Here is a 24474-nt window from a genome sequence, read left to right on the forward strand (position 1 = left end):
TGAAGCGTCACCACAGTGACATATTTATAATTCCCTGGCCTATCAGGTCCAACTTCAGTATTATGCAAATGATCGCTTCAAGTGGCGTTTATAAAACTAGCCTCATCGCGAGGTGATCCATAGAGCATTCTATTTTCCCGAAGCGAGGCTGAGGGGAAATAGAATGCTCCATGGAATTACCGACATGGATGCATTTTGAAAGATAGCTAACTCGACAATTCATCTTTAAGGAAAGTGAAACCGTTCTGTCTAATGAGATGATCACTCCCGCGTTTCTTTTACCCTTTTGTCGATACTATAATGCACACTGCAATCTTTCATTCCAGACCGACTGATTTTTTTTCTCGGGTCACACCCTATACGTACGAATCACGCCAAGATATGCCAATTGGCATGTGCGTTACCAGTGTAGTCTTGTACCACGTGTTATGCCTAATATGCTTCAGCTTAATTCAGTTGCAGGCCACGCCCATGGATGATTTTAGGTGAATGAACCAATCATTAATTGTTGAACATTGGTAGCCGGTAGGCCTGCGCCATAACAGTACCATGTATTCAAGTGGCGGGTATTCTGCTATAATTGCAGTTTGATGTACCATGTACATTCTTGTAAGCTACGTGCGTTCCCGCCTCCATGCAAAAAAAAAGCTGATGGTGTTTGACAAGTTAAATGAAGTCACTTGGTTCATTCATTTTATAGGCTTGTCCAACTCGTTGAGACAGTTACAACCCCAGTGTTACACTCCAGTGCACACATCCGACTAGCAACCACATGAATGCGATTCGCAAGCAGGACACTGGACCTGTTTCAAGGGCTTTCTGATTATTATCGGATTATTATTGTGTGCGAGAATTGAAGGCTATTTCTACAGCTACAGCCTCCACTCTGCACTGACTGCGAGAGGCTAAAGTTAAAAAGCTTGTTTACTGAGTACACGGTGTCTGCACATCAACACATCAACACACCGTATACAAACAGGGCTCAACTCGGAGCTTTTGTCGCTGGCAGATGAGTGTTGTGAACGGGCGACATGCCTAAACCGGACCGGCAGAATTACAGGAAAGTTGAGGGTGGTGGAGACGGGGATTCAGCAGCGGGAGACAGGCCTAACCCAGGTAAGAGGATCAAGATTAAACACCCACACAAAATAACACCACTCTGCCATGCATACTTACATGTACATTCATGAAGCTCTATGTTATATTTCATATCTGGTTTATCTATCCCGTGTAGATGCCATATTCGAATCACGATCACGCAGGGTCAGATTATTAGATAAAACTCAGACGGGTAGGCCTATGCACATGGCATAATCAAAACCATGCCCGTCCGTTATTGTCAGTGTATCAGAAAGCAAATATTTGCTAATCCTAGACAAGTGTCATAAGATTTCCTTGGAAGTCGGCTGCAGAAGAGTTTAGTTCCAACATGGCTGTCAACATATAGCCATGCCATCAAATGCATGACCGATGTATCTTGATGTACTCCAGTTCTTCTTGTAGTAAGGACATTGTTATTGATTTTTTTTTCAGTTATTGCTTTTTTACATGCACATGTCTATACGTCAAGGGTCAAACTACTGTTTCTTCAGTTTGCGTTGTTCATCTGAAACAGTAGGCTCGGATTATCATTGTAGACGAAGTGATTGTCCATGATACAATTATTATTTTCCTTGCTCTGTCAATGATCGTGTACGTATCTGTGCAGAGAACAGCCATTCTGTGTGGTAATAATTAATACGGTAACTTAATTCCGCACTTCATGGTCACGGTATGCACATGCGCTGTGAGCACAACTGTTCTGTTTCTGACTTGACCCCCCAGTTTGTGGAATACGTTGAGCCCACTGGCATAGTTTAATAATTTCAGACCAAAATAACGTATCAATGCCCAGCCTTCTCTTGCCATGGCAATTTTGGAATATTTCTTTGATTTGGGGCTTATAAGTATACCTTCTTTCGTTGCGAACCCCGTTTAAGCTCGCCAACACCCACATGACCCATAACCCCGCGTGAATGAAACCAACTCCATGTTGAAACAAATACCAAGTTAGCACGCATTGCATGCTTCAACTACCGAATAAAATTGTTGGTAAAGACTGAACTGTGTAACAATTTAAGACAATTTCAATGCCAGACGGAGGTCTACTCCCGTTTCGCATCCCGATATGGACGGTTGATGACCTTATGCTAATACTGTAACACTGTTGCAGTACTGGTAGTATCGTTCTTCCGACGGCCACGGTTTTAGCCATTAAAAATTGAAAGAATTTATCGGCAGTTACAATGGAGACGCATTCGGGTACAATACCGGTTCTGACCCGGCTTTAGATCGTACATGTATTGTCAGAAAACGACCTTGTGAAGTTACAGGGCAGACCGTACAGAACTGATGACTATATCAGGAGTGGATCCAAGACTGGGGAGTCACGACTACATTGCTTCTCATGTCCCCATGCATGGAAATACATTGGATTAGATGCTTCCACATGTTTTTTTTTTACCACAAGAGGGCTCTGTCTTGATTACCCTTTATGGGTCCAGTCCACTAATTCAAGCCCCATTGAAAACAGTGTAAAATCAGCACCGTTCAGGGCCCAATAGCATGCACGCCAACATCCCTGAGATTTCTGAAACACAAATGAAATTCTTGTCTGGTCACTTATCTTTCAATTTCTTTTCAATTTTTTGTGGGTTAACCAATTACATTTTTAATTATTCCCACAAAACAAAATCACCCCCCAAAAAGTGATTTTTCCGAAGTCTGATTGCAGCCATTTTTCAAGTGGCAACCCTCAACTTTCTCGGGCACTTAGGACCATTTTTCAACCGTAGTTTTCAGCCCTTCTGCCCTCATATGAAAGCTCAAAGACCCAGGGAGTTGATCCTGGCGACGATTTACACAATCTCACCATTTTGGGGGCCAAACAATCTCCTTTTTCAAAAGATACTGTGGGTGGGGGCACTTTTAATGCTAATGAGCTGGTCAGAAATTCTCACTTGAATTAGTGGTCTGCACCCTTATATTGAGGTGTATATACGGGAAGCTGCCATTTGTTTCAAGTCGCTGCTTTAAAAAGATGGTGGATGAGGACGCTCACTTCCCCCCTCAACCCCCCCCTATTTTGGTAAGATGCGTCATATCAGTACATGCTTCACGGGAGAACCTTCAACTGCCCCCTCTTAAGCACACTAAGGGGGGTATGGGAAGCTATCCGTTGAAACAAATTGAAACTGTAAACAAAATCGCATGAAGAAAATCCAGTAATCAAATATGAGAGATAATATCGGGACCAAGCCATAGTTGGGGTTTGAGATAATCGTCCTGTCCCTATAATGGGCTTTGCAGTGGACACCTATGCTATACACTTGTAACGCAGAGTGTGCGTGTAATGGCAATATCGTGCATGTAATGGCACAGGATTTCGAAATTTAATTGACGATTCCGGGGAGTAAGTTGATGTCCTACTTCTTTTGATCACGAAAACAGTCAAGCGCCAGTTATTCTGCACAATGGCTGTCGTATAGTAATAGTTTTCATGTATAAACTTGCTTGCTTATGTTGTGTTCCGTGTGGCAGGAATCGCCCACTTGAAGAAAAACGATTTCCGCTCCACATGTATTCTTTCCTTTCTTCATTTTTGTACCAGTATACAGAAATAGACGTTCTGCAACAGTATATGACCCACTTTAAATGCCATTGCGTAGTTTTACGCTTCAGCTCAGACGTCGAGAGAGATATTATTTCTAAGGCACTGACTGTGTGAAAAGAATAAGTCTAAAATAAAGCAGTTGTTTGGCCCATTGAAAAAAAATACACCACCCTATTGTCTGGAGAAGGTTTGAATTTGTATTTTCTATATTTATTTCAACGGCGATAACTTTTCGATTCAGGATGACTGAAAACGTTTAACTCTTCGAATAATCCACAAAAATGTTGTGTTTTAATCTAATATGCATACTATTTTATAATTGGCATTTTCACTCTGACAAAACAAAGATTTTTTTAAAGAAAATTTTATGGATCTTTTGGGGGACTTAAAAAAAAATGAACGATGCGGCTTTAACAAGGATGGCGGCGGTGCAATCAACTGGTACTCTCTTTATTTTGCCGTTATGTACTCACGAGTGTGTTAGCTTGCAACATACTAGTGCGGGATTTCACATGCTGTGGAGTCCTGCGGTGCGGGAACCAAACTGAAGTGGATACCAACCATTACCAAGTGTCATGTGAGCAATAAACTCGTGGGAACTCTCGTCACCCTTGGAGTTATCGCTTTCCCTCGTTCCGGAGCACGTCAGCGGCACGTCAACGAACTTATTTTCACAGCAGTTGAATTTCATACAACAGTTCAGTGAATGTGTTTTTTGACGGATGTGAAAGTATTCATCGTTCGAAAGACTTTAAGAAAAGGTGGTGCTAGCTTATATGTTCTTCTCGAGTCACGGCGACGGTGGTTCTCGAACATCGAACTCATTTTTTGCTGATCCTAGGGTTCGCAGGCTGGTTGTACCGGCCACATGTGATGGTCAAAGTAGTTTAGACCCTAAGTTTAAATACCTACACTCATGTAAACGCTATGAAATTGACATGCCCTACCTTACTGCTAATAAATCAAAGTTTGGACCTTGAATGTTACTCGACAGCACAGCTAGGATTCGGTCGCTGTTCGTTATGTGCTGATACTCTTGATGCCTACTGTGGACTAAGTTATACATTTTGAAGGCTTTTTAAAAGCATGTATATATCAGGCAAACAAAAAATCTCTGAACCTCCGAGAACAGTCGAGCAACTATACGTCCTGTGCATTGCAAGAGAATTAGAACCATACGTGACCTTATTACCGTGAAATTTTTATTTGCTTTTTTTCATTGTTTCATGCATCCTTTTTGTTTGTTAGAAATCGCCAAAGGGTTACAAAAAGCACCATTTTTTTGAAAATTAGCTCTATGTAGACACTAGATTCGGATGCAGCCTTACTTATTTGTGAGATGTCTTATGTTAATTTTTGACCACCCGGAAAGAAAGTAACCCAAATCAAGTGCCTTTATATCGGTCTGTCAACCGAGTACCCGTGTAATCATGTAGCTACCCGAAGCCTATGTGCATGACATGTACATGTACAGTATATGACAATGTCCGGCCGTGTGCAGCAGGGATGGACCTGTTGTATATACATGTACAGTACCAGCACTTTGCATTTTACAAATACACAGTGTTGTATGTAAACGACATGTTGATTTTTCAGGGATCATTGTGCTTCAAAGGATAGAATAATAAAATACACCGATGGTGTTCTTGAAGAATATTCGAATTTAATCGATGCCGTATTTTCTCTTTGTGTATTTTTAAGCATCCGTTCCTGCAAAACCCCTCATTGTTACGAACGGTACTGTAGCAAACTGCAAATGGTTTCAAGACGGCTTAAAAAAATGCAACTGGTACTGCGTACTGCCAATTAAGAAAAAGATTTCTTGCAGGAATTGTGTTGTTGCTGTTAACTATGACCAATCACAAGAGCTGCAGTACGTGTGGCAAATCGCACACACAGTGTGGTTAGCAAGCCTATGGTGCAGAGTACGCATTGCGCAAATTTCATCTGAATGTGTACAAGCCGGAAGCGGCTTTGCGTGGTGGGTGACTTTCTGTCATCCCGCTGTCAATGTTGAGGCGATACTTATATACGAACGTAGTCGTCCTGCTAGAGTCGGTGGTGCTACTCCCTAGGACAGCCCTGAATTATGCACACGTACTAAAACTTAACATGTATTGCCAGTCGATTCTATTCGTATGTCCCTGCAGAATCCATCATTGTTGTCTGGAACGAGCGAAGTATCATTAAAATTGACAATTGTAGGGGGGGCGTTGGTACATCTCAGTGATTGACATCCAGTTCCTGTCGCGTTTTTGTTTGCCTTGCGTTTGCAAGAGCGCCCTCTTGTGACGGTGGCCTGTGCCTCAAAAAAAAATAATAATAATAATAAATAACTTCTTCAACCAAGGCTAGATTTTTGACGACGTGCAACGAACACCCCGCGTCCGTTCCCGCTCCCCTGTCTTCAATCGCACCCATTATTATTATCTCGATAACTGAGTCAGAAACGATGTGCCTAGCGGCTTGGAGGACCAGTTGAGTTGCAATAAAACTGGTATCGCTAGACTTGTTTGAAACTGTTTCTTCGAAGAGTTTGTGTTATGGTCTAACTAATCACACGTCAATAAAGTGTACTTCCAACCCATCCATTGTAATGGAGTGAATCCTTGTTTTCACAAAGTGGTCGAATATTTATTTTTTGAAAGTACCCATACCCCTTCAAATAAACGCAGCTGCAGCCCCATGGTCCATTTCAATCGTCTGTCACCCGCTTTGTTCCCTGTATCACTTGGCACCACTGCCTCGCAGTAAGCTCTTTCATCTTGGAAAGGGTAACTGCATTACGTTTGATGAATTTCTAAACCACGAAAGGGTCATTTTAAATTAATTTAAGGTAAAGCAGTGTGTCGTCCCAAATTTGAAAGATCGACATTAAACACTCTATATAGAGTTTGTCTGACAAATTTTAAAATTCTTATTGTGGAAATGTGAACAATGTAATTGGCCTGTGGAGTATTTCATCTTTCTCCCCTTCAGTAAAATATTTTGACCAACTTAAGTGCTGGAGAGCCCCCTCCCCTGAAAAGGAAAATTGCCAAGAGAAATACCTTGATATTTTCAAGTGGTCTTCTGTAATAAAATCAAAATTCTGGAAGAAGTCAAATTATTGTCTTAAATCCAATTTTAAGTAAGAGATATATGCGAAATTTTCTTTTCAGCAAAAACCTGTGTCCACAAGTCTCATGAACATTTTTGCGCATTCTCGGGAAACATCTGGTCTGCATCTCTAGTTGCCGTTCCATGTTATTGCACCATTCTAATTTCCTGAAAGGTTATCACTGGTAATGATAAATGCTACTATTTTGGATCCTATGGCATGTGGTTAATGAATAACAATCGCAACCGCCGTCAATGGAAACTAAGGATACATTTTCCCTCTGTAACAAATATATAAATGTCATTAGGCCTTATGTGTCATTTCAAACAATAGCACTGGGCACAGACATTATTCGATTGTTTACACTTCATTAAGAACTGAAAAATTAACGAAACGTATGGAACAAAGGTGATCGATTTTAATTTATGCCACGCAGTACGCTTTAATCGAGACTCGGGTCAAAGTCTATACCCAAGCACGCCCTGTCGTTATGACAGTTGATGGCGTACAGCATCGATAAAAAAACAACAAATTTACGAACTATAAAGTTTCATCCAGAGGAACATTTGTTTATTACTATGTTGGGCGGTTGGCCAAAAAGTGTCTAATTTCGCCGAGCCCACCGGATTTGTTCTATGGAACACACTTCAAAGCGCCGTCCTCAGTCGGTAGACTCGCACAAGTCGTTGAAGTCCATCAGAACGGGGAAGGTCGGGCCAGAACCGACAGACATCGATACTGGTATCACCGGAACATACAATAAAACCAACGGTAGGTGCCGTCTTCTTTATGAGAAGGTGAAGGACACTGAATCATCAATATTGGCACCAATTACAAGTGCCCTTTGGAGTTTTTGTTACAGAGGATTGGTTCGTTAGTAATAATTTATTATTCATGTTTCTGTTCACATATCAACCGCTTTACCACTGAATGCGTTCAGCGCCATTTCTGATATTAGCCATAAGTGAATTAGCGCCATGTTTTCATAATGTGTGCCCTCCCACGGTTAAGTGAAGTCCGTCAACTAACGTGAAGAAACGCGATAAAATAGGTATGAATTAGTTTCTGCTTTGACTTCACGGAAACGGAGTCCTAGACAACCACAGAATAGACTAAAATGCCAACATCCAAAGCTTTATTACCAAAATCAACCACGAATTATTGCAACAGGCTAGATTAAATGATTATGAGTGTGCGTTTGATGGTTTAAATTTTTGCAGGACCTTTACCAAAGGCCGTTTTTTTTCAAAAATGAATTCAATTATGACCATTATTAATGCTGCTACGAATAAAATTCAGGCTATTAAAGATCGACGCACAGTTGATAAAGCCAAATGTAACGCGTCCCCTAACGTGGTGCTTTTTAAGTTTTTGCCTCTAGTACCAAGGTACTAGAACACTGTTATATTTCGTGATAATCGAAATTTCATCAGGCTTTTGATATTCTGGTTCAAAAATCTTGAGTTGATGTACCCGCAAAAGAAAGTCCCAGTAAACTCTATTTTGGCCTGATTTACTGATATTTTTTTCAAAGTGCATGATGAAGTCTTTTGCAATACGCCTTTTCTTTAATTCAAACGTTGTCGTTGGATATGCGAGTGGAGGTAATCATGACTTTCAAAAGAACCTATCAACTCTAAAGGAATTCTTAGATGTCGATGTGGGATTTTCTGAGATTTGTTCAAGTGCACAAGGTGAAGGAACGCTCAGCTAAATTTGTGCCCAGTTTCCGGATGCCACCATTTTCTAATTTCGGACCGTTCACAATGACCCTGAAGTTGTTCACATTGGTTCAACAGCAAGAATTAAGAAGCTTTTTAGTTCTAGTATTTTACCTAATTGATTTGAAGTTTTGCAGCAAAGAGGTTTGGCAACACTGCGCGAGGAAAGTCAAAACTGCATTGGGAAACGTCGAAGTGCGCTCTCAGGGAGATACAAGTAACTACTTATATAACTGAACCTATTGGCCCCGCCACTTTGTATTAAACTGAGCTTCTGATTCTCATAGTTTTTCAGTAGGCCTAGTCTGCCCAAAAAAGTTCAATTTGTTAATAGAGGTATTTGCAAGTATCCTTCAACATGGACGAAAAAATGTTGGAGGTGGAATGAATAAGATTTTATATTGCCATGGTAACGAGTGGAAAGCAGGTCTTCACATTTAACCTTAATCCTGCTATAAACTGACTTTGGTAGAGCTTTCAATTAAGAATGTTTATATTCATAATCATAATCATCATATCCAATCATTCTGATTGGAATTTTAAAAATGCATAGGCCTATAGCATTGTCATAGAAACCAAATCCCCATAATTGGGCGCGGCCGCTGACGCAGGACGATTTACCATTGTCTGTTCAAGCCTCCATTTCACGTTTTCAGTACCACGGAACGTAGCCTAAGTCGAAGATGTCGTGACGGCGTTGAGCACCAGTGCGCGCACGTTAAGGAAAGCAGATTCAGAGCTAGCTCCCCACGGTTATGACGGCCGCTCATTTTCATCCTGGGACCCGCGTCCGCTGAATAATGAGCGGGATACGAGAAATCGCGTCCAACACTAATCGCGTAGAGCCATTTCCCGCGGTACAGACTGTGATTAGACAACACGGTGATTTGACAATCACAGGTACGCATACAGGATTTTTCTGATGGATTTTGAATTTGTGACTTAAAACCGTAGCGTGTGGGCCCCTCGATCTTTTTTAGATGTTGAAATGCAGAAATCAGTTCAGAGTGTGTGATCAGTCGTCAATAATGAACTTATGATTTTACCGGCGCTGGAGGTTTGTTCAGGTAAGGGATGTCGTTGAAATACATGCAGCAGTTTGCGATCTCTTCACTTACATGGCTCTTTTATCCAAAAATATGTCACCATCCATGTCCAAATCTATCTATTCTGGAAAAAAATCAAAACGTGGTTTGGCATATTTAGGGTTTAAGCTCAGGCAAGTATATTATTTTTAAAGAAATCCTGACATATTCATCATCTTAAAAACCGGGGATGAGGCAGGACCATTTTTAAAATGGTACCGCTCTTTAGGCCTACATGTTGTTTGAAAGTAGGAGCTTGGATGACAACTCCAACCCTAGGAATAAAAAGTAACATCTGCTTGCTGGAAAAAGAAAAATGTAACAGCTTATTAATAGTGCGAACCGTAAAGATGACATAAAATATCGCGAAAGGTAGGCATTCTTTATTTTACAAAGGCATTAAATTTATTCGATGGTATCTGAAATGTTCTATTTTTCGGAGTCCATACTGTTTATTTTTACCCAGATAGATTTTAATATTACGATCGCAAGAGCAAAAGTCAACATACAACATAGTCTCTGTCACGAGCCGTAATGAACCATGCGATCTCACTCAGGTCGCAGTTCGCGGCAATGCGATGCACTAGACGGCTGCTAAGGAGACTAGCACTGTGAAATATCGATCCCAAAAGTTCATGCTCACTTGCACGTATCCCTAGCGATGCATAGAAAATACTGGGGTAGAGGTTATGTGCTGCAATGTGTATTTTTTTTAGGCGTGTCTAGTCTAAGACTTCGATTGTATCGCGATGTTGACCTAACTAAGTACGCGTGTGCGTGCACATGGCGGATGTTCACGTTCAAAGGCCGTAGTTCACGCGTAATACTCTGTTAATGTTTCAAAATAGTTTGCTCTTTGAGAGATAGCGTGCCTGAATTGATCGGGGTACACTGTGGCTGGTACTTGTCTACAGAAATATTCCGCGGAGGGTTATCGAGCAGGACAGCACACTGCTGGGAATTACGGCGTGGGTACCTGGGTACGTGTACGTAACTGGGTAGGTACGCTAAATCGTCACCCGTCATGCCTGTAATGTGCAGACACAGTAGGGCCTAATGCAGATGGCTTTTGACTCTCGTCTTTTTTTTTAATTAGGTCGGGGTTAGAGTCTCTCTTTGCTGATACTCAAATACATGTAGTTTGACTAAAATTCTACAAGGACTAATATATAGCCTATAGTCGTTGTAGTAATTATTATGAAGAACATCAGATGTTGCCGAAGCAGCAGGAACGTCATCTGCAAATGAGTCAGATTGACTGTAGTAAAACATATGTCACCCAAAATTTGCACACGTATGTTTACAAATGTCTACTTCTGAAAAATCTGCCAGTTAATGTCTTGAAATTAATGAGGAATCATTTTTTGCATTAATTGCTTTGGTGTAGAAATGCAGTCTGAGTAAAAAAACACTTTTATTCGACATTTTCCACCATTTTCGATTTCCTATCACTGTCTCTTTTTTGTTCACTTTGTTTTTAATATTTGTCAGTTTCATTTCAAATTACAGTTAGGCATGAGTTTTGATTCTTTCATATCAGTCATATTAGTATTGATATATGAGTTATTCAGGATATTATGACAAAACTTCTCTTTCTATGTGTGTTTCTGAAAAAAGTCACAAAATACAGTGCTCCTGAATCCGCGCCGTCGTCTGCAACGGAAATCTTAAAATATAAGGTGCGCAGTACTTTTTCAGGCTCCATATTTTTGATGACGCCCTCAGTAGTTGGTGAAAGTTGACCGAAGTTGGCAGAGTGCCTGTCGCATACATGTACCCGTGTCAACACCAATCGTGAGCGAACAGCGATCATTTGTTTATTTTCTAGACAATTTCTACCAGTTATATTAGTTTTTTTATTCAGTCTGTAAAGTAAAATGCTGTGCTCGGCAGACATTTTTCCTGATTTCTCACTGGAAAAGCTTTTAACTCGCTCATAGCTGCAGAAAGAAAAACGAAGTGACGATCGATCATTGGTGCATAATTTAATTCAACAGTTTCACGACGAGAAAGTTGGTTGCACGAATGTAGGGTACTCCACAATAAACTTCTTTCTGGTTTTGTACCCGACACCGGTAGCTCACATGTCAAAATGTAGTTGGTGTATTCCATTACCTGTAGCATAATGAATGAACATCATTTAAAAATGTCCTGTTAAAACAGGCCAGATTTTTGGGGAGTCTTCAGAAATATTTCCAATTCCATTTTGTGAAGTACTGTTTAGGTTTGTTTACTGCTAGATTTCTCCTCTTTGTGTAGTTTCTCCAATAAGGCTGACCTATTTGTGTCATGCTTCAGTGATTCCTGATACAAAGACAGTGAGACTGTTCACCTTTGGCTTGACTGACTCTGAACTTAAAAAAAAATCCCAAAGAAATCGGTGATGTGTGGTAGAGTTGTGTGGGTTTATTGTGGTTTGCCTTTCCAATGCACTGGGTGGATGTATTTTGGTCTGTGCCTCATCTCATGCTACATGTAGTGATTATTGTTCTTGGCTCTCCTTGTAGACATGGCAGCACCGCCCGCCATTGGCTTTGAGGGCCTACAGGAAGATTTGCCTCCAAAGGGTGAACATATCGGTAAGTACACAAAGACCATCGCAGCAAGATAACAGAGGAGTTAGTTAATTCCATTCATGCAGTTGATGCCAAGTTTCACTGTACATTTCTGCGTGTCCAGTGAGAGATCATTGGCAAGTGTTTGCCGCATTTGCATGAATGAAAAAAAAAATCAAGACCTTGGTCCTTTCTAGTTACAATGTAGCTGTCAACGGCTAAAACATGATGACGGCGTACAATGCAGATGACCGGTTTCTCTGATCAACTAAGCTTTGTTCCCGTGCAGTGAATGGAACATTATGTTTGAACATGTTGTTGGCAGTTACCACTAAAACATGCACTCACTGCAGCAGAATGTATCCATGCATTACACTGTACATGTCCTTGTACTTGTACACCAGCTTACTACATGTACAGTGTAATTACCTTTTCAGCTGTGAGGTAAAGACCGCAGTTGTTCTGCAATCTCTTTATGGCCATCACCTGTGTGACCTTGAGGAGAAGTGCACTCTATACCTAACTGACAAACTTGAAACTTACTGGAAGAGTTTCACTTGACTGTGGAATGATCCAGACCTCGGTTTCGAGGCCTGTTTTTCGGCATTGATTGTGGACAAACGTGAGGATGCAGTCGACTCGCGGTAATACGAGCTCGGGTAAGAGGAGACTTTGGTTTAGACGAGCATATTTGTGCACATTCCTATGAGGGAAAAAAATGTAATACGAGCTCAGATGTTACGAGATTTCGGTTAAGACAAGCATTTTTTTTTTGCACTGGCCGAGTGCAAATCTATTGTTATCTGTCTATTCAGCACAAGCTTTTTTTAAGGCAACTTGTCAGTCAGCTAGTCCATTCAATTTTGAAAGGTGCTTCCGTAATTTATGCGTGTATAGTAGAACAGCGCTGTGGTTTTCCCTTACCGAATCGAGCCGTTTGTGTCTGGTGCTGCAAGAGAGACGAACAATGTGCGTTTGCGGTCCCCGTACCCAACACAGAAATTCTGTGTGGTGGCTCTCGTACCACCTGAACACAAGCGAGTGCCGCCAAAAGTGCTACGGTATTTAAGACAGTGGTGAACAAAAGAAATCTTTTGTTTGATTTCCGTGCCCCCCAAAATTCCCCAAAACCGAAGTCCACCCAGGAAACTAATAAAAATTGTGTTCCGTAACCAAACACCCAGCCCCTAGAACTGTCCCCCCTCTGTCTACAAATCATTACCCGCTCCCACTGTAACATGAAAATGTCACCCCGTCTGATTTTGACATTTCTATAAATTCCCAATTTAAGAAAATCATGACTAAACCGTGGTTTTCTGTCCAAAAATGTTTAAGAAAATTGCAACCACAAGTTTGGAAGAAAAAGTGTATCCCTCGCTAATAATTTTGCACCAAACCCACACAACCCACACCTTTCCCAAGTAAAATCCGATATTCGCCCGCTGCTGTCCACACCACCAATAGCTGGTTTCCTCCTATTTTTATGTGCAACAATCGCACGGTCGATTGGTGATACATGTACATACGTCGAGCAGGACGGCAGCTTTCGCATAAGACAAGTTCCGGATAAGTCCCAAGGCCCTCGTATTAACGAGAGTCGACTGTACATGTAATTCTCACATCAAACAAATTAAAGGATCATATACATGTACAGTATTTTGACATGTAATATAATCTGTCTCAAATGAAAAAATGTTTTTTCTTTTAACATAGTACTCATTTAGAATATTAATGAACCGTTGCTGGATGGACCCACCTCTTTTAAATTAAAAGGGAAAAAATTCAAAATTGCTGCCTGTATTTGTAAGTAAAGGTTGTAGCTGTTAAAGCCGCCATATGGCATTTACGCACACTATGCATATAGTGTACACGTACATGTATGTACACCCACCCTTACATTTGTATACTTGTGGGGTATTTCCTTTGTTCTCGTGTACAAAACTCCCACACAACACGGAAAAAAATTCAAATCACTGCCATTTCAACCAAAAACAGTTTCCTGGGTTGAAATTTCAACCGTATGTCCCTTATATAAAATGTTTCAATTCGCGACAGATGAATGGCACTTGAAAATTCCTCCTTTTTGAGTAAATTTGAAATATCTGTTTCGTGAAATTCTTGTGGGGTACCATTTTAGTATCCCACAAGGATCAAAACTGGCCTTGTTGGGGTACCTTCCATTGTTCTGGTACCCCACAAGGCACCATGTACAAGCGTACAGTGACTAGTAGCAGATTTCAGTGTTACACTCCCTGGCTGAAATGCTTTCTGATATAGACAAAGACTAATGACCCTTCTGTCTGCACTATGGTGTCAGTGTAGGCGTTCAGGTACAGCGCATGTCCATGTGCGTCCTGAAGCAACTGCTTCTATAAACAGAAAAACATTAGGAAGGATTGATGAGATACCAGTAATGACAAAATGTAGTGTTCGGCACAACTAGGGTTTATACATGTACATGTAAAGCCTTCCACACATCAAGTCCTTACATGTGCATATAGGTCTGATATTCATAATGGTATACCCTGTTATGAGATTCATGATACCAGTTATAAGAATAGCATTACATACAATGTATTTCATTTGTTAACTGTTTGGCAGCAAGTGTCAAATGATTTTTTTCCCCTGAAATCAGACGAGAGTAAGTTTGGAACTTATTAAATTCTTGGATGCAGCAAGCTAAAGCATGCTTTGCTTTTAACCCTAACCCTACCCCCCCAAGGGTTGCTGGCCCTAACCTTCCCCATTCACACAAAGTTAAACACCCACATGGGACTTTGTGCACAGAGGCTGTTGGACTTTTTGCTTTTCTGAGGTTTGCCAAACCAAATGCAAAAGCCAGCTAGTTGGGCCAACTTGACCTATCCCCACAGAATTAAACACTCTACTCCTGTTTAATTCTGTGTGGTTGGGGAAGGTTAGGGTTACCAGACTTGGTTTCCCTTATTCCCATTGCCATGGGGAGAGAGAAGGTGTACAGGCACCGGTAATGGAGAGTTCCACCAAACTTTCCACTTGCTCTGCCTGTGTTTAGAACATTAAAACCACAGAGCTACTGGTATACATGTATGTAAAAACTAGAGTGCTAACTTCTCATTCTCCATGCGGAGAAAATCTGGTGCTGTCCTGGGCGCCGACATTTTGAATCCATACGTGTATGCTTGTAAAACATTCAAAATCAGATAGAATGGATACCGAATTAATTAACTATTAATTAATAGATGATTATTTACAAAACAAATGTTTCTGTTACATTTGAGCAATGCATGTCTTTATGTCTTTCTGATTAAGTTATGCTAAATTGAAAAGTCACTTCTTTAATTCAGTCAGTGTTAAGTGAGTTGCCTGCATCGGGTACTGATAAAATCCAATTAAAAATGTCACGGCAAAATTCATTAGTGCATACGTGCACACGTTTGTGTTTTTGGCACAGAACAAAATGAAATGCTCATATACTGATTGTGCGTTCAGGTTTCTTGCGTATTGGCTTTGTTGATGTATTGTTTTAGAATACAGATGCAGATATGCAAATGGTCGTGCAAAAGCCGTACAAAATTTCGAATTTTTCATAGGTTTGTGCACAAACAGCAGGTATCACTTTGTATCAATACGTGAGTCAGCGCTCTAGTTTTTGTACACGCTCTATGACAAACACACTTTATTTAGAACGCTGAATTCCATTTGTGATGCCACCATTTTTTTGTCCTTTCAAGTTGAATCAGTTAAGGTTAATCATTACTAATTGACTGATTATTCTGAACCAGACCTTTGGAATCGGAGCAGTTTGATAAGAGAATGCTTGCATAGGGTGGGCCCTTTGTGAAGCACTTGTTTTACATGTAAAGTTGACCAGCTGAAACATTAAGTTTGTTTCCCCACCTGATGATGCCGGATACATGATCAGGTAGCCACCTATATGTACTAGTATATGTACCGGTACACACCACAACCCAAATAGGAAGAATTCTTCCCATTTCAGGAAATGTACAAGTACATGTATGTTTTTAATTTTCGTTTTAATAAATCTATAGCAAGTTTTCTCAGTGGTTGGATCGTGGCATGCATCTTGTTTTAAACTGATTGTGTTGAAAGTAAACAGAATTCTTTCACAGGAACTAACAATATGTGAAATGGGGCCCAAAAAAGTCTCCAGTTTCTGGTCAGGGGCTGGCTGCACAAGTGGTGTGACAACACTTCTTTTTTGACCCTCACTTTTTTTGTCTTCGAAATGATGCACTTGTACATGCACATGTGCTTTAGAACATGGCCTTGCTATTATAAGAAATGTGTGAGTAGACAACTTTGCATTAATAAAAAGACCACAAGATATGGCTTGGTCAAAGACATTTCCAGAGTTTTAAAACAGTCAAACACATTTTGTAACAAAGATGTGATGTGACAGCACCTCAACAAGGCCACACAGGCGGTACATGTACATGTACATTGCCTCCAAACTTCAGTCACTGTGGATTTCTATGGATATGGACATTTTGTTGACGATGTCACCCACATGATACTGTACTTTACAGGAACCATCCTTGCATGATGTGAGTTGTCATACTCATACATGTATGTTATGTACGTATAATGAGCGATGTCCATTGTGACTGCATACATGTATGTACCGCCGCTACCAACCACTTTTTTATTTTCCCGGCGCACAGGTCTACAGCAACACGTTCGCTAACCAGAAACGGGAGACTGTTTTTTTGTTTTGGTTTGAACCAGTTGACCCATCTTGCACTTTTTTCCAGAAGTCTCTCAACGTGATTCCATAGTGGTACTGTACCACATGGTGTACACACTCAGACTGTCATTGAATCAATTATTCAAGTACTTCAGTCATTGTCAGGTGATTGTTGGGTGATATAGGACAGAGACATGTCTCTCAACCCCCCTCCCACTTCTGCAGCCACCTCAGTTTTTTCCACAGTGCACATGTCATAAAAACCTTTTACAAACCTTGAATCCAAAGGGTTGCTTCCATCCAGATGTCCATTTTCAGAGTAAGCACCACCGTCGATATACAGTATCGATATATCGATATGGGTTTGATATCAATATCATCAATGTTAGTTGTTTGATAATATTGATTAAAAAAAAAAAGATATATTGGTATCGGCCAAAATACGATATCGACGGTGCCTATTTCAGAGGCAAAATGGCCTGGGAACAGTAACATTTCTGGGCATCAGCATTCAATTCCCCCCCCCCACAAATTACATTTACATCCAGGGGGTGTTGTGAAGAAGAGGTCAGTTGAGGTTAATAATAATAGCCAGGTAGGAAGGGGTCTTGAATTTATACCTCTCAATTCAAACATTTACCAAAAACATTACAACAACTAAAACCAAGTTTCCGAATGCACGTAACAATCCCTGAAAGTATCTTTATGGCATACACGTAGGAATAGCTGAAGACAAAATGGTATTCAAAACTTTTGGGATATAATGCCACTTGTTTAAGCCAAACTGGTTCTCCAATTTGATACATGCGTACATGTACATGTATGTCATTTATGGCAAGCTGTTTGGTTGGTGGTTGGGGTTCTTAGTCATCTGAGGAATATGGGCCAAAAGTGTGGTGCTCAATAGAGGGGGACATCATTCACCCGTCATTTCAGCGTGAGTGGTTTGCATTGGCCTATTCTGACAATTTGACGCAGACAGTCACCCAACTTTGCCGCTTTTCGGTGTCCTTGTTGGCATCATTGCAATGAAACATTTCCCTAGGAATGTGCATCATCAGGGACAGTTTGATGATGCCATCCTGTGTCTCTTTATGTCGACTTGGAAACCACATAGGCTTTTGTGCATGCAGCCCTATAGGGTATGAATTTTAAATACAGTTCATGTGAGGACATATCCATGATGAGGACGTATTGGTACCGTACATACATGTACATGTATGTTGCGCAACAGTGTATGGACTGACTGATGACTTCCTTCATGGCATCCTGTGCTTGTGCAGTATGGGACATGATCAGTGATGCATCCTCTGGTTATTAAAGGTGGATGCCCTCATGCCAATGTAAAATATCGTGGGCATGGAGTTTGAAATGAAGAGAATGAACCGCACAGTATAACTGTTTAATGTTTGTAAAAAATGTGCATTTTACATGTATGTGCATGATTGAGTGCGCACAGTGCACCCTCTCTTTAAAGCAGATGTTTTCACCTGTTTTTTTTTTTTTTACACATGTATGTTCAGTAGCTTGTTGGAGCAATTATAATGGCCAGTGCTTCTTCAAAACTTTGTTTAGGAGGTACATGTAATTTTGAAGGACAAATGTTTGTGCTTTTTCTTACACTTTTGCATTTTTGTAGTCCTTTGTGTGGGAATGTGTGACAAAAGAAAAATACCAGTAGCACCCTCAAAAGTCTACTGATAAAGGCTTTTCCAAGAATGGAAAGATACCAACTTGACGTTGCTTTCAGTTAAAAGAAGTATTTAAATTGTGTTTGTATTGTTGTTAGCACACAGCAATGCTTATGGAAGCAATGTTGAATGTTTACTGCACATGATCATATCTTCCTATGAAACTAATGCATCCTAAGGCATAGTACCGGTACTTACACTTGAAGGTCTGCAGTTTGCAGAGAACTTTCCCAAGGGACTTGTCCAGGCAGAGGCTGGCCTATGTACTATGTACATGTGTTCACAAGAATTTCCAATCAATTTGGGCGAAGAAACCAGCAAGTATTACAGTGAAATTTTGCAGGAAAAAAGTTATTAAAGTCACATTGCTTCAGCCCAACTTTAACAGAGCTATCAATCATCTTGTCATAAGAGGCTGGAAAAAAGGGAAGTTAAAACACATCACAAATGCCAGTTACCAGCCTAGTTGATATTGGGACACATACCCTTGCATAGTACATGGAGCTTGAAAGCAGAAATTCTAAATGGTACTCAAAACCTTGACCAGAGAGGAAAGAAACATTCCCCCGAATATCCACTGGTCCATTTTGAATTTAAAAGCAAAACTTGAAACCTGAACGTATGAAACTAAAAAAGATACCCTTGAAGCCTGCAAGGAGGTGTACAGTACCTACGGGTACTGGTGGTACATGTACATGTGGAGTGGTAAGCCTCCCACGGTTGATTCATGATACAGTTTCCCGGAAAGGCATTTCTTACTTTAGTTCGTCTTCATCTTAATCCCGCTAATGGGAGCTTTTGTTTTCTCCTGCAAATTGCAATCTACATGTACTTGTACATGTTGTACATGTATCCACCTGAATTAATTTACCTCCCTAATCCAAGAGACATTTCTCATCCTTTCTGGACACTTTCTCAACGTATAGTAGTGCTGCATGTTCGCAAGACTGATTCCTTTTAATTGAAAATGCTGGAAAATCGTGTGTTGTACCGTACCGGTACATGTATTTTGACGGGCAGTCACACCCAAGCCGCAGAATGGCAGCATGCATGTATGCATCAAGTAGATCTGCATACAGGGATCTGGATGCATATTTTTTCCCTCTTCACCAATTTGACCTGCTGGGTTGTCAGGTGTCTCGTCCTGTCCGGCTGGCAGTTTACCCCTGCATGTTGGGCTCTGAGGTCAATTTTACACTCATTGGCCAGTCTGTCATCTCTCTGCAGAGTGCTTCCTATTCCTTGGCCTGGGGAGGTCATGGGCTGGCTAGCTCAGTTGACCTCATGGGGCCGGGCCAGTGCCACATCCAAAAATCCTTTGTTCAGAGTTCTCCAGGTTGTAAACTTAAAAATTGGGTGGGGACTGATTTCATTATGATTTCAGCAAACATCCCTGGCTTTTATTGAGATATTGTCCACGCAGTACGGGAACTTCCTTCATTTCCTCAGTTACCAAATCAAACGCTAGTTGGTTCACCTCAAAAGGACAGTATCATGGGAGCAAACCATCAAGGCCCTCGGCTTGTCGCTCTGCACATGACAGTCTGCTGGTGAACTTTGGAAATAAAAAGCACAGGAAACATGTACACAAGGGTCTTACCCACGTTAAGGGGACTCAGTAATAAGTATGTGTGCATGTGTGTTGCATGAACATGTACATGTAGGCCTACATGTTCAATCACAACTGAACTTTTCTTGTCTGTGTGTGGCATTGCATTTTGGCATTGCATGTTGAACCCTGCAAAGTGCTGATTTTGTACACCTGTAATATCAATCAATTACAGCAATCTTTTGTTTTACTCATCATATACAGTATCCACATGTAACTGCCAATGTAATTAGTGTTCATGTACGGTAGGTACATGTACCTGTACACTACGGTATGTGCAATTGTTCATATACCACTGTATTTCAGCAAGGGACGCCATTGGTACAAATTGCCTGCTGACTGCATGGCTTCAGTTATCATCCTGAGTCATTTACATGTAGGTGGAGTGGCATGCAAGATTGTGAAAGACTCCTTGTGTCAGTTGATGACTTCCCCCAAAGTACACATGGTATGGTGTAATGTATGTGCAGCGTGCATGTTTATTGAGTGACTCAATTTAAAGGTCAGTCCAGCATTTGTGATTTCTGCATTATATTCCTTTAATTAAGGCAACAAAATTGCTCAAACTCTATAGAAGGGTGCCTTAGAACAAACCTGACAAAGTTTTTGCTCGGTTAATACTGTACATGTACATTTCAAGAAAAACAGTTTTTCCAGGATTTTGATGAATTTGGATCATCAAATAGGCCTATGGCTGAGTCATGTTTTTAACACCTGAATTTTTTTTAAAACCTGAATTTAGCATCTGGGACATGTTTACATGAGTCAAATGCAGCTACATGAACGTGATGTCATGCACTGAACTGATGAATCATAGTAAGTGTACGTGCGCCTGTGTGGCTTGTCGATGCTGGGGCACCTCTAATGCCAAATTTACCAAAGCTGCGTCTTTAGACGCAGTGTTGGAACCAGCCTTTCTTCAAGATGTATTTTTGCGTTGGGGAGATGTTAATTTATATAACGGGTTTTCCCCTTACCCAACGTATATATTAATAAACACTGTATGTTCAGTGCTTGTCCGAGAGCTTGCGAAAAAAGTCACAAGCTTACTCAGGTTGGACTCAACTATTTTCAAGATGTATAAAACCCATTTTATAAATCAACATCTCCCAACGCAAAAAATACATCTTGAAAATAGTTCGCGGTACCCGCTGCTTTACCTGACTCGGACCAGCAAGCTGACCCCGGCAAGCTCGGTGGTCGAGTGGTTAAGACGTCTGCACTAGTAAGCAGGAGGTCATGGGTTCGAGTCCCACCAGAGTAAGCTTGTGACTTTTTTCACAAGCTCTCGAACAAGCACTGAGCATACAGTGTTTATTAATATATATGTTGGGTAAGGGCAAAACCCGTTATATAAATCAGCCTTCTGTCATTGTTTTCTTCGAAATAAGAGCTTTCCAGGAAGACTTATTTCACAGGGAGCTCAGTCCCCCAATCGACACCTATGTGCAACTGCATAACTTGGGTATTTTCAGAATGTTCCCAGTTCCATTGCAGAATTTGATCTAAATGAAATCAGACATTTTACAACATGGCTACTTTCTGCTGGTTTTCCCAACTCTAAACCAAGTATGCTTTTTAGCAATGATTTTGTCAGTTTCTTGTTTATTTTACCTTTTGTTTTTGTGCTCTTGTTATTGTTGTAGTTTCTGTGTTTTTAGCTGCAGTCAAGTAAATACTACATACCGGTATAATAATAGTAATTGCAAATGATTGGCTGAAATGTAGCGCATAGTTAAACAATACAGAGGTAGACTTTCTTTATGGTTTTGATAAATAAAGCCTTGCCAGGCTGCTTATTTTACGTGTACATGCAACGGCCCTAGACTTAGAACAGATGTTTTGGGGAATTCCAGAAGAGTGTATGGAATTCAAAATTGATGAAATTTACCTTGATAATGAAATGCTTTACTTTTTTAGGCCAACATTGTGAGCAAATACATGTACAACATCTGGGATTGTTTTTTTTTCTCCTTCAGACACACGTATCAGGTACATATTTACATATGCCTGTTTACACAGAAGGGATGTACCACAGCAAAGTTCATAGAATTATGGCTATAGTCTACATTCAAATACATGTCAGAAGATGTACATGTACCAGTACATGTACTAAGGTTTACATGTATACGTGTACATTTGTACATGTACTTCAAATTTGAGCAGTTTGAGGGCAAAACTACATACATCATGTGCACATTTGTTCATATAGGTGGTCTTACATCAGGTTTTCCAGAAATCGTCAGTATGGTGTAGTTTGCCTGTGCTTATCACTTTAAGTTGTCAGATGCTGCATACTGAAAATGATAAGAGGTTACTCTGCAATAGCTTACTCATTAATCCTGCCAGCTAGCCCAGTTGGGCTCTATCCTGAAGAGATCTCTGGATAACAAGTCAAGCATGGCTGGGTGCTTTTGTTGGCTGTGATCACTAAGGCAGACACAATGTAAGATAAAGGTGGGGCTCAATCAGAGCAAACAAGAAGCCAAGATAAATGGAAGCCAAGGTACCAGCACATGTACATGGACATTGTGGTGTTAGCACAGTGCTCAAGTCATGCAGTCAGTCTAAAAAATAAAAATTAAAGACCCTGCAGTGAAGTGACTGCATGCCAAGCGAGAACCTTTGTTCATTACAGTCAAAAGTCCAGGATTTCCCCCTGGAAACACGTTGTGGAGTATGACATGACGTACGTGTATCTGACGGGGCTGCGGCAGGAGTTGACAGACCACGTGGTGGGGAACTTCTTGCGAATGACGTCACTGAGAAAAAAAGTGCCTGAACCGGGTGACAGTGACAAAGAGTGCATTCTCATGAGTTATTCCATGGCACCCATTGGTAAGTTCATCGAGGATACCATGCAGATGCACATCCGACGTCCACTCGAAATATGTCCAGGTCTTTATTCCTCTGTACAAGTCTGGCAACATTGTATGCACGTCCAACACTTTGAAAAACACATTAACTTAGATTAGAACTATCGTGCTGAACTTCCTTTAAAAAGCAAAAGAACTGAGACTAATTATATAAGTAGAGAGATCTCTGTTCAGACCATTTTTTTTTTATCACAACATTTTGACACCTTACATGTATCATCAATCTTTTGATATTCCTCTTCTGTTGCGTAAAGTTTTCAGACATTGCAAATACTGCAAACGACAGCCTAAAATAAAGGTGGGGTCTTTGAGGAAATGGTACTAGACTGCTTTTGCAACATGCAGGGCTTAACTGTGCCTTTATGTACATGTACAGTACGGTGTGCATGTACATGTACTTGTACATAACTTGGTGTAGTACCTACATGTAATTTATATAATGGGTTTTGCCCTTACCCAAGGTATATATTCATAATCACTGTATGCTCAGTGCTTGTCCGAGAGCTTGCGAAAAAATTCACAAGCTTACTCGGGTGGGACTCGAACTCACAACCGCCTGCTTACTAGTGCAGACATCTTAACCACTCGGCCACCAAGCTTACCGTTATATAAATCTCCCCAATGCAAACATCTTGAAAATTGCACAGTACCTTCTGAAAAGTAGTACATGTACATACCCTGGGTACTACCGGTACCTTTCCCCTTGCACGATTACATCACAACACACAACGCTGTCAAAATTCCCTGTGCCTCACAAACAAGTTTTTATCACCTTGTGGATTTACACACTGCCAAAAGTTTGTGACCTCAAGGATGACATGCATGGACAGTCCCAGGCTAGCACAGGAACTTGCTTCCCAAAGGGAAATAAAGAACACGACTCCATGTACATGTAGTTGAGTTCCTGTGTGGGGGTGTGACAATATCTGTGCAGTTGCTGTACGGTAGTGTTGTCAACTGGCATGTCAATATGGGCAGTGTCCGTGTACATGTACATGTACTTTCTACCATTGGCTTCAGCTGTTGTGTGTTGTTCTGCTTAAGTTGAATACTTTGGATGATGTGTTAATTACATGTTCAACATATATAATGTATCATCTGCATTTCTGTGCATTTCTACCGGTACTTGCAGTTTGAATGTACATGTATATACCGTGTGGTACAGACAGCAGGTCCACGTCTTGTCTACAAGTACACTGTACATGTATGTGACCTTGGAACTGCACAGTGCTATACTGTGTACATTACTGAGTGTTTAGTTGTAAAGCACCACATGTTCATGCTGAGTTGTAACTCCTAAAGAAAACATGTTAAAGGGCAAGAACACTGAGGAGGATAAGAAACCATTAGCAGATGAAGCGCTTGGTAAGTATACTCGGTTCCTACATGTACATGTATCATCGTGGTATCTCTATTATCGCGGTATCAGAAATTTGAATATTAAGTTACTAATAAGCTCACAATCAGCAATATTCACCCAGGTACATGCAATTATGTA

At 40.7% G+C, this 24474-nt stretch overlaps 1 protein-coding gene across 15 annotated transcripts in view; it reads left to right on the plus strand.

The window, feature by feature from the left end:
- Positions 1–580: 580 nt before the first annotated feature.
- The window catches only part of LOC110973097 (anoctamin-4-like), a 64569-nt gene continuing 40675 nt past the window's right edge, over positions 581–24474 (plus strand). For 3 of the 15 annotated variants that reach the window (XM_022223592.2, XM_022223590.2, XM_022223591.2), the window contains exons 1-2: positions 7234–7523; positions 12066–12137. In XM_022223592.2, the coding sequence (XP_022079284.1) occupies positions 7388–7523; positions 12066–12137 (208 nt within the window). In that variant the 5' untranslated portion in view covers positions 7234–7387. Of the gene's footprint in view, positions 1117–1465; positions 1503–7233; positions 7524–9218; positions 9374–9456; positions 9541–10298; positions 10561–12065; positions 12138–22633; positions 22939–23907; positions 24342–24474 lie in introns of those variants that run through there. The other 12 variants (XM_022223589.2, XM_022223594.2, XM_022223596.2 and 9 more) reach the window with 11 other exon arrangements.

This window comes from Acanthaster planci, linkage group LG03 (genome assembly GCF_054643075.1).
Source record: "Acanthaster planci isolate LZ-2023a linkage group LG03, COTS_SCS, whole genome shotgun sequence".
Classification (NCBI taxonomy): domain Eukaryota; kingdom Metazoa; phylum Echinodermata; class Asteroidea; order Valvatida; family Acanthasteridae; genus Acanthaster; species Acanthaster planci.